Source organism: Herpailurus yagouaroundi, unplaced genomic scaffold (assembly GCF_014898765.1).
Source record: "Herpailurus yagouaroundi ecotype Mexico unplaced genomic scaffold, PumYag 295, whole genome shotgun sequence".
NCBI classification, from domain to species: Eukaryota; Metazoa; Chordata; class Mammalia; order Carnivora; family Felidae; genus Herpailurus; species Herpailurus yagouaroundi.
The window spans coordinates 2,555,185-2,566,154 of NW_024412512.1; the positions used below are offsets into that span (position 1 = coordinate 2,555,185).

General features: G+C 65.2%; 1 protein-coding gene across 1 annotated transcript in view; it reads right to left on the reverse strand.

Moving 5' to 3' along the window:
• The window catches only part of PIP5K1C (phosphatidylinositol-4-phosphate 5-kinase type 1 gamma), a 37,726-nt gene that overhangs the window by 9,165 nt on the left and 17,591 nt on the right, over positions 1-10,970 (reverse strand). Inside the window, exons 3-11 of the mRNA XM_040461720.1 lie at positions 10,053-10,496; positions 9,141-9,346; positions 7,626-7,709; positions 5,793-5,841; positions 4,116-4,200; positions 2,545-2,706; positions 1,697-1,835; positions 1,552-1,584; positions 281-385 (exon numbers count right to left, since the gene is read on the reverse strand). Of these exons, the coding sequence (XP_040317654.1) occupies positions 281-385; positions 1,552-1,584; positions 1,697-1,835; positions 2,545-2,706; positions 4,116-4,200; positions 5,793-5,841; positions 7,626-7,709; positions 9,141-9,346; positions 10,053-10,496 (1,307 nt within the window). The remainder of the gene's footprint in view (positions 1-280; positions 386-1,551; positions 1,585-1,696; positions 1,836-2,544; positions 2,707-4,115; positions 4,201-5,792; positions 5,842-7,625; positions 7,710-9,140; positions 9,347-10,052; positions 10,497-10,970) is intronic.

The window sequence follows — 10,970 nt, forward strand, 5'->3', positions numbered from 1 at the left end:
CAGGGGCTGAGGAAGAATCCCAGGACTGGCGCACAGCCGGCGGCTCTGCCGGAGACCCGAGGCGCCGGAGGAGCCCCTGCGCGGATCGCCCACTTCCCGCTGCCCGCACCGCCCCTTCCAGGGCCCCACTCCCGGCCCCAGAACGCGGACTCCATTACCCAGCCTGCCTCGGGGGCCAGCTGGCCACGTGGCCACGCTCAGCCAATGGGATCAGAGCAGAAGCTGAGCGCAGAGTCGGGCAACGGGACGGCCGCCGCCGGCCCGCTGGCTGGTGACTCACCCCGCGTCTTCCTCCTTGGGGACCACGATCTCCACGCTGCACGCGGACTCCACCTGCACCGTGACCTGCTGCAGGTCCTCCTCCACGTGTGTCTCCTCTTGGGACCTGGAGGCAGTGGGAAGCTGCACCTCACGCTCTCTCTCCTCACCGGAACTCTGCCGCCCGGGGGTGGGGGTGGGGGTGCACCAGGCAAGCTCCAGGCCGGTGGATCTCCAGTCCTGGTGGGAGGCTGGGAGCCTCCGTGGGGTGCTCCCTCTGGGTGCCACCTGACCAGCGCCCTGAGCTGGCCCAGCTCACCCCTGCGGTCTGCAAGGGGGCAGGGACTGACCGTGACCCCAGTACCAGCAGGGGAATAATGTGTGAATCGTGGCCTGGATCCTGCCCACCCTCCTGGGGGTAGCTGGGCCCTGGCCTGGAGGTGGGGTGGTTCCAGGGGGTTCAACGATCCAGGCCCCTGATGTAGATGCGTCAGAACATGTGGGCAGCCAGGAACGGACAATGTCTCCGCAGAGCAACACCAGAGAGCAAAAAGGTTGTGGAGGCTGGAGGGGGCAGCTGGACAGAGGGAAACGCTTTCCACCGAAAGTGCTTTATGCCATAACTTTCTCTCCAACTGGCAGGAATATTTAACCCCCAAACTAAGGAAGGCAAGCCCTACAGGTCGCGTTGTAAGATCCAGCAAGAGGAACCACCCAAGTGCCCCCCGGGGGGGGGGGGGAGGTTGGGGGGGGGCAGGCGAAGCCCTGTGAGGTGGAAGAGAAGCAGCGGGGGCTCCACGTGCTCACAGCCGGCCTTGACCTGTAAGTGTGCACAGCAAGGGGCCTGGGGTGGCACAGGCCTCTGCTTGTGTCAAGACGAAGGCAGAAACAGGCCGTGTGTACGTTTTCTCATAAGCTCATAATGTAGTTCCAGAAAGAGACAAAAAAACAAAAGACCCGTCCAGGGGTTGCCCCCATGGAAGGGAACGGGCAGGGGGCAGGGGGGGCATTCACCACATTCTCTTTTGTACCCCTTAGAATAAAAACTGATAAAATTAAAAGATCAACAAACAGGTGCAGGGAAGGGAGTGGGAGGGTGGAAAGAATTACAGAGTGACTCAAGATTCTGTGCAGTTCTAGGCCCTAACTCAAATCCGCGCCCAGGCAAGTGGTCAGAGAGCTGGGGCTCTGGGCGGGAAGGCAGACGGGGTGCGAGGGGGAGGGGAGGAGAGAGGAAAGGCCTTGCGGGGAGACCGTGGGGTCAGGTGGGGAGAAGCTGGGGTCTCATCTCACCGGCCATCCTGTCCGGAAGACTGTGTGCGCCGCCTGCAGAGAGACGCAAGCAGGTGGAACCGGTGGCGGGAGGCAGCCCGCCCCACCCGGTACGGGATGTGGCCACGCCCCCGCCTCGCGGAGGGAGACGCCCCCGGCCCCTCACCGGTACCGTGGCTGCTCGGAGGTCTCCGAGGGAGATCGCTCTGGGATGGAGAGGGACGTGGAAGACAGGGTTGTGGCGATGGAGGCGGTGGTGGCCTCCTCAAAGGATGGCGGCGTGCAGGGCAGGAGGTCGGGCCGGCCTGTGGGGAGGAGGCTGTGGGCGCCTGCAGGAGCCGGGCCCCCAGCGCCACCTGTGGCTCGGCTCACCTTCTGCACCCATGCCCCACCCCCACCTGCCACCCAACACTACGTCCTGCTGGCCAGCTTTAAGAGGGCAAATGCATTCCAATTTACCCCTGGCACAACAGCTTCCAGCAGCCCACCCGTCCTGGAGGCCCACAGGTCCCGCTCCACCTGCCCACCTCCTCGCTCACTCTGCTGCGACCACACAGGCCTCTCACTGTTCCTCCAACGCGCCAGGCCTACTACTGCCCCGGGGCCTTTGCACATGCAGTCTTTCCCTTCCTTGATGCTATTCCCCCAGACCCTCCCTGTCTGGCATCTTTGACTCCTTAACCCTGGAAACTGGGAGGGACCTTCCAAAACACCATGCCCAACCCCATCAAGTGCTTCATCCCTCTGGGTGTCTGCACGCCTGGTGATGGGGTGGGGTCACCTCTCCCTCCGCAGCACTCCCCAGAGGGCTGTAGATCTCAGACTGGGATGGGGGCGGGGTGACTGTGACCCAGGCCCTTCCCATCCAAGTACCAGCTTCAGGGAACCTTTCCTCACACTGGGGTGCTCCCTGCGTCCCCTCCCCTCTCGGCCCCCCAGGGACGTCGTCTTTCCCCAGCAGCCCCCTGATCTCTCCTGTCACTGAGGCGCCCGCTCCCCAGCCTGCCCGGTCACCTTCGTCCTCCAGCGTGGGGTAGCTGCGGGCCCCCCGAAGGTCATACTGGGCATCTTCCCGCTCGCTGGGGATCTGGCTGGCCGAGAAGGCGGCCGTGGGCCCCAGGGGCTTGACAGCCAATGACGCACCACGGCCCTTCTTGGACGGGGAGGACTTCAGGGCTGTGGAGAGAGGCGCACTGGCGCTCAGGGGCCGCCTGGGAGCCCCCGGCAACCCTGAGGCAGGGGCCCCCAGCCCCCATCCCTCCTTTGCACGGAAGCCTGCTCGCCACCCCCTCGAGGCCCGCTGCCTGCACACATGGCCCCCGCTGCCCGGCCTCCAGCCCGGCCCTCAAGCCTGGGCAACGAGCCGCTGTCTTTGTGGAGAAAACCCTGCCCTGCCTTCTACCCGGCTCTGCCTCGGGAGGCACCAGGAGGCCCCCTTGTCGCAGCCCGCCCTGGCTGTGGCCTCCACTTTCAGACAGGAAACAGAAGGCCTTGGCGCGTGCAGGGCTCAGCACCAAGGGCCTGGTCCAACCCGGGATGAGTGGCCTGTGGAACGCGGCTCAGCCCACCAGCCCCCGTCACGGTGTCCTCCCCGTCCCTGCTGCGAGCTCTGGCCCTGGGACGGCCGGCACAAACCCCAGCACACAGTATGTGCTCAATTCGCCTTGTGAACAGCCCTCCGGTACCTGGAGGCTGGTGAGCCCCCCGGACCACAGTGAGAATGACACCCCAGGAGAGGTTCCAAGGCGTGGCACGCGGACGCCGATGAACAACCCACTCTCAGGAGACAATCCCACTGCCGTCAATTTCAAGCTCCCAGCTAGATGTCACTGAACGTGGCGTTGCGTTGGCTCGACGAGCCGGCTCCAGGTGACCAAGCTGGGTCACGGCCCACACAGGCCTGGCCCAGGCCAGGAGAGCAAGTAGGCACTGGGCACTGAACACCTACTGTGTGCCAGGCCCCAGCCTAGACACTGGGGACACAGAGCGACCAAGGCTGACGAGAACGCTGCCTTCTGGGGACACAGGGTGCGGGGGGCAGATGGCGGACAGACACACGGGGAGAAAGGCCCCTTCTGGGATGTGTGCCGGGATCTGGGACTCGAGGCCCAACAGACACCCAGGGGGCAAGAGCCGCCTCTGTCCTGCGTCCTCCTCGACAATGCCGGGTCCCGGCTGCTGACCGGCCGCCTCCGCGTCCACCAAGGTGGTTTCCTCGGTGACGGCACGAGGCTGCAAGTGGTCCCCCTCAACGTGCACCGGTGCAGGGTCAAGCCCAGCTGCTGCGTGTGTACAGATGGGGAAACCGAGGCACAGAGCGGGGCATCACTTGCTGGAGGTCACCCCGGCAGGAGGCGGTGCTGCAGCCAGGACTCGAGCTCAGACGGTGGGCCCCAGGCCCTGCGCTGGGCCCCGTGAGCGTGGTGCCCTGACCCTCCCGTTCTCTGGACCGAGTCCCTGACCGAGGCCCAAGGATGGCCGAGTAGCGGGAGGTGACCCTGTGGGCTCGCTCGGCTCTTGGCCGCCCCTGCCTCCCGTCTCTGCACCCCAGGGGCCCTCCTGCCCAAAGTGCCTGGGAGGCTCACAGGAGTTCTTCCGGAAAACCGTGTTGCTCATGAACTTGAAGAAGCGCTCTGCGTAGAAGCTGGGCCGGTGGACAGAGACGGTGTCCTGGGAAGCGAAACAAGGGCCCGAGGGCAGAAGGGCGTGAGTGCCGTGGTCCCACCAGGAGCTCCCCGGGTCCCGCGGGACAGCCCAGGGCACAGGCGGGCGGCGGGGCAAAGCCGCCCACGTGGGGAGGGGACTGGATCCCCAGCATGGGGCTTCCTGGACGGACCCGGGGGTCAGGTGACGGTGGCAGAGGGCAGGGTGGGAGGGAGACTCTGCCATCATAAACCCGTCTGTATTTCTAATCCTTTGAACCATGGGAAGCGACAGCTACTCAAAGAGGTAGACGAATGAACGTCGAAACACGGAAACCAGAGCAATTCTCCGAGAGCGAGTCTCAACAAAGAACGGCTGGACGCCTGTTTTGTGAGGGACGGTTGGTGGCGCACAGCCACGCCTCAGGTGGGGACAGGCGGCCGCTGGTGTCCCTCGGTCCCACACCCCAGTGTGGGGTGATGCCGGGCTCCCCTCTAAGCTTGTCTCCTCGTCTGCGCGACAGGGAGGCTAGAGGCTGCCACTCTCGCCGGACGCGACGGCACCCCGCCCCCCCCGGGCCAGGACCCCCCCCCCCCCGGGGGTGACGACCACAGGTGCCCCCAGACAGGGCCTGGGTCCTCCTCCTGCTGTAACGTAACAGAACCCACAGGGGACTCGCGGCCTCCGGGGTGAAAGCGACACGTCCCATCCTCGCTGCAGAGGCGTGACCGCGTTGTGGCAGGTGGTGGGGGAGACGAGGCAGTGACAACTTCCGCGCCCTCCTCTGCCCGGAGTGCCCTGTGGGGGGCCAGCCGCGTGGGCCACGCCCAGGAGTGTGCAGCGCCAGGCAGAAGCAGCCGGCCCTGGACTCCAGGGGCCACGCCACCTGCCCCAGGCCGTTCCCGCCTGTATGGCTACGCTGACCACCGTCTGGGCCCCCAGACCCGAGCAGCCTCGGTAGGGCTTACAGTGCTTCCGGCTGCCATGGCTTCGTGACGCCGTGAGAGGGTTCGTGCCCCCTGGCCCTTCTTGGTGCACTTTCTGGAAGCTCCCATCTGGACCGTCCAAACACTCTCGGAGGGGTGTTGGGGGCCGGCTGGGGTTCGGGATTTTACAGACCGCACGCACGCAGACAGCCCTTAGCGTTTCAGTAAGAATCGGTCTGAAGCGAGCCACGGGAGGACAGGCGTGCATCGAGGCCCCAGCCAGCTCGTCAGCCCAACCGGACCGGGGTGCTAGGGCTGCTGTCGCAGGTGCACCCTGTTTGGTCCCCAACAGCTGGCCTGCCCCGTGGGTGTGGCCAGTGCCCGAGCCCCCTCCGTCTTGCGCGTTTCCAGACTGCTCTTTGCCTAGCTGGCCCCTGACTCTCCCGGTCGGGCGGTCTTTGGGAATCCTCCCAGCTCAGCTTGGGCGTCCTCTCCTCCAAGAAGCCCTTCCGTGCCCCTCACCAGTGGCTCAGACGCCACTGCCGGACGGCCTACAGCTAGCTGCCTGCCCTCTCCCGTCTTGACCCGGACGCCTTGGCCTGTGACTGCCGGGGCACACGGCCGCCCCCACGGGACACTGGCCCCGGGAGACCATCACGTCTGTGGACTGACGCGTGAAGACACAATGCTCACCCCGTCGTGGACAAGAGCCTTCCAGGTGTGTTCCAGCTTCTTGATGAACCTGCAGAGAAAACGAGTGAACCAAAGTGGTCCTCTAGTGGGGCGGTCCCGCCCCCAGGGGACGCTGGGCCATGTCTGGGGACTGGGTGTGCTCCTGGCACCAAGTGGGTGGGAGGGCCCTGGTCCAGAGGAACTGAGACGCCTCAGCCAGAGGCCACCTCCCTCTTTGGCGCCCTCTGTTCCCCTCCCCGCCTGCCGGTGGCTCCTACCGCTGCTACTCTTAGAGAGGAAGTGAAAAGGCCGTGGCGCTTGGCCCTCGGTGGGGGCATATGGCAGCACCCCCAGAGTACGGCCTTCCTCTCTCATGGCCCAGGCTGAGCCCGGGTCCTCTCTGCTGGAATCAGTGGCCTGCACTGTGGCTCTAACTAGATCCCTGCACACCTGGGCTGGGGAGAACGTTGCCTCCTCCAGGCAGCCTTCCTGGACACCCCCTAGTCTATGGGGCGGGGGAAGGGTCCTCTTCTCAGCACCCACCCCCGTGGGACACCCCTGCCCCAGGATAGGCTTGTGGCTGCCTGACACACGCTGGCCCACCCTCTTTGCCCCCACTCAAGAGCCTCCGCAGAAACCCTGGTCTGACACCTCCAAAGTTTCCCCGGGCGCCTGCGTGGCTCAGCTGGTTAAGCGCCCCACTCTTGACTTCAGCTCAGGTCACGATCTCACGGTTTGTGAATTTGAGCCCCGAGTTGGGCTCTGTGCCGACAGCCTGGAGCCTGTTTGGGATTCTCTCTCTGCCTCTTCCCTGCTCACTCTATCTCTCAAAATTAATAAGTGAACGTTAAAGCTCTCCACTCCTGCTCTAAACCCAGAGAGATGTCCCCATGGAAGACATCTGCCCCTGAGTCGGAAAACAACAGGCTGCGAATACTAGCGTTTGACGGGCAGGAGCCCAGTTTCATATTTAGGAAAAAAATCACCCAGGGGCTTTTTTAGGAAAAAAGCCACCCAGTGGGCTTCCTGAGGGAGTGGACATGGGAAATGGGGACCGCCACGCCCAGGGTCCCCTCTGTCCTGTCGGGAACGTGCATAACGAACGCATTCCGCTCTCAGGATGGAAAACTAAGACTAAGAAACGCTCGTCACCAAGACCTCATGCGGGTCAAGGCATGGGTAACGAGGTGGCCCACACCCCAGCTTTTAAACCGCAGGTGAGGGGCGCCTGGGTGGCGCAGTCGGTTAAGCGTCCGACTTCAGCCAGGTCACGATCTCGCGGTCTGTGAGTTCGAGCCCCGCGTCGGGCTCTGGGCTGATGGCTCAGAGCCTGGAGCCTGTTTCCGATTCTGTGTCTCCCTCTCTCTCTGCCCCTCCCCCGTTCATGCTCTGTCTCTCTCTGTCCCAAAAATAAATAAAAATGTTGAAAAAAAAATTTTTTAAACCGCAGGTGAGGCTGGGGTATCTGTTCCTTCGGCTCTGCCACACTTGAGACCCCACGATATGGGGCCCCAGCCACGAACATTTACTCCTGCCCATCGTAGGAGCTGTCCCGAGATGCTGTGCTCTGCGGCCACGGGCGCTTCTGTCCTGCGCACTTTAGCCCGGCACCGGGCACACGGTCGGCGCTCAGCAGACAGGGCCGGACCGGCGGGTGACACCCCACCCACCCCGCATGCCCCACGCCAGCCCCAACCCCGAAGGTGGAGTCACCCAGTCGGGGACCGAACGCCTCCCTCGAGGCCTCAGGGGCCGGCAGCGAATCAGGAGCCTTCCCGGGGCCGAGGAGGCTTTGTCTGCGGGCAGCAGGTGCACCGCTTCCGTGGGCAAGTGAGGGGGGCAGGGGGCACCCACCTGTACGACTGCAGAATGTCAATGATGCCAATATGCAGCAAAAGGCGCTCCCCTCGGCCGTTCACGGCGGGAATCCCGCCCATCCTGGGGAGAGAGGGCGGGAGCGCGGTCAACACCCCACAGGGCCACACCGCTGTGGGCAGGGGCGGGGGGACAGGAGCGCCATCAACACCCCACAGAGCCACACCGCTGGCGGGGGCGGCGTGGGGGGCCCAGAGCCCGGCCTCGGAGAAGCTGAAGGAGCCAGAGCCCATGTGCTCCTGTAGGCGGCAGCTCGGCTGGGGCCGAGCTGCCGTCAGACACGCGAGGCTGGAGGCTGGCGAGGGGTCTGGCCCCCACACACCCGTGCGCACGCACACGCACACGCTCACCCCGGGCGGGGCCCCCAGTGCTTCTGGGTCCCGTCTGGGGAGTTAGTCGCTTCACTCAGCCCCAGGCCCACACGTGCCCGGCCCGGCATGGTTAGTGAGGCCACACGACGCAGCGAATGTCCTCAAGTCCCCATGACCCCAGACCCGCCAGGCCCGGGCCCTGCAGGCTCCGCGCACCGCACTCCACGCACTGCCCAGCTCACCTGCGCACCCCGCCATCCCGCCAGGCCTGGCACAGACCCTACAAACGCCAACACAGTGGAGGTCGGGCCAAGCCACCAGACCTCTGCAGGTGTCGCTCCTCCCGCCCCCACCGCCTCGCCTGGTCGGGGCGTCAGGGCTCCTCCCCCGTCCTCCCCAGCTGTGAGCCCCCGTCTCCCTCGCGGGCGCTGGGGGGTTATGCCCCCCTCCTCCAGGGCCCCCGTGCTGGTTCCCGGCACGCTCAGTCTCGACACCCTGTCTACGGAAGCCGTTCCCACCGGGGTACTGTCCTCCTCAAGCACTCGACGATGTCTGGAGACGTCTGAGGCCCTCACGACTGGGGGTGTCCTGGCATGGGGGGGGGGCCCCTCCCAGGGGGGGGGGGCCAGGGATGCTGCTCTGGCCTACAGCACTCAGGACGCCCCAGAGAACGACCCGGCCCAGCGTGCACAGTGCCGGGGGCGGGGCGGACACCCCACGAATCTGTCTCGGGCAGAGGGCACAGCCCTCTCTGAGACTGTGACCTCGGCCTCCACCGCCAGGGCCTGTTCTCCCCGGGGCTCTGGGTTCGGCCCCCTGCTGTAGATGTTGCCTCGTCCCCAGCACTCAACACCCCTACGGCTTTGCTTCAGATGGTGGCGCTTTAACCCGTTCTGGGGTCCGGCAGGGGGAGGGGGCATCTGTGTTTCCCACACGGATGGCCACGGGCCTCAGTCCGCAGACAGACTGAGCCGGAACGCCCCGGTCATCACCCGGCCGGGGAGCTGTGGTCCACCTGTGACCCTCGCGAGGCCTGGCGGGCAGACTCCGCTGCTCCGATTCACCAACCAGGAACCAGCCACACGCGGGCTTCTGGACGCGCCTGCTCCTCGTCTCTTGCCCTCGCGGCCAACTTTCCCTGCCCGCCTCACACCCGAGGGCCCCACAGCCCCGGGTCACCTACGTGTCATCTGACTCGATGGCCTCCCCGCGCGCGGCCCCGCCCTGGATGGACTCCATGGCCGTGGAGTAGAGGGCCTTCTGCCCCAGCGGCCGCTTCTCGTCCGCGGTGCTCTGGGCGCCCTCGGCCTGCCGCTCCCGCTCCTGCTGGTCGATGTTGTGCACGCCCAGGAGCAGGCTGTAGTCCATGATCTTGAAGCTCTCCAGCACCTGCCGGGGGTGGGGTCGACAGGTCACGCTCCCGGTGCCCGGCCCCCCACAACCCCGAGCTGCATCGGGGGGGGGTCTGTGCCCACTCGGTCCCCACAGCCTCGCAGAGGCCTGTCCTGACCCCCATTTCACGGATGGCCAGGAGTCCAAGGGGTCAGGGGCAAGGGGCCAGGCCACGTGGCAGGCAATGGGACCCGAGGCGTGGCATCCACACAGGGGCCAGGGTGTTTCCTTCCTCCTGACAGAGTCCAGCCGCTCTGCACACAAAACCCGCTCCTGGCCCCCAGGGCTCTGACACCTGGGCTCAGGGAAGCCCGAGGTCCTGAGAGGTCTGGGGGGGGGTCCTCGGGCAAGGTCATGCAAAGTTTTCCAAGAGGCCTAGGAGCCAGGGGTGGTGGGCCTGGGGGCCTGGGGTTTCGAGCCTGCTCCCCGAGACTAGATGAGATCTCTAGTCCAGGGGAGCAGGCTCGAAACCCCCCCAGGTCACAGGGGGTGGAGGAGACCACGAGGACAAGCGGGGGCAAAGGGGTCCGTGGGCCTGGGGCTCACGCTCTACTCGCTTCCACCAGCGTCCCCGTTTCACAGACGGGACAACAGAGGCCCAGAGAGGCGAGGGACCCTGAACTGCCCCCCCCCCCCCCAGCCCCACGCACTCTGCTCTGGGCTCCTCCCCTGCACCGGGGCCGTGTGGGTGTGGCGGCCTCACCAGGCAGTCCCGCTGCAGCGTCTTGACAAGGGCGGAGAAGGTGTCTGCGTCCAGCAGGAGCCCCTCGGGCATGTCCTGGATGAAGTCCAGATCCTTGTAGGTGGGAATGCTCTTCTCCTTCTCCTTCTTGCTGGCTCGCCGCTTGTACGTGGAGCCCTTGAGGTCGAACTTGAGGTGCATCTTGACAACGCGCGGCAGGATGTTGTTCATGACCACCACGCGGATGTTCTTGCCGCCCGACTGCACGCAGTACAGCCCGTAAAACTTGGGCAGCAGCGTCCGTGGGTTCTGGTTGAGGTTCTGGGAGGCGAAGGAGGAGGACAGGGCTGGAGGACAGTCGCCACGGCCGCCGTCACCGGCACACTCTGTGCAGGGCCACCTCCAGGAAGCCCTCCCTGACCACCACCCGCCTGGGCCAGCCCCGCACTCTGCCCTCCCAGAGAGCTGACGTTAGCCAGGTTCCAGCAGATGAGATCCTCCGGGTGTCAGGGGCTGGCTTCCCCCCAGGCCAGACCCAGGTGCCCCACCTCCCCAGCCTGGGGTGACACGGGGTCACGGCTTCCAGGCACAGTCCAGGACAAGGGCTGGCAAACTCTGAATACGGGACCAAGTCCAACTACCCACTCGTTCTCACGTGGCCAGCGGTTAAGCTATGAATGGCTTTGCGTTGTTAAAAAAGTTGGGTTGGGGCGCCTGGGTGGTGCAGTCGGTTAAGCGTCCGACTTCAGCCAGGTCACGATCTCGCGGTCCGTGAGTTCGAGCCCCGCGTCGGGCTCTGGGCTGATGGCTCAGAGCCTGGAGCCTGTTTCGGATTCTGTGTCTCCCTCTCTCTCTGCCCCTCCCCCGTTCATGCTCTGTCTCTCTCTGTCCCAAAAATAAATAAATGTTGAAAAAAAAAAATTAAAAAAAAAAAAAAAA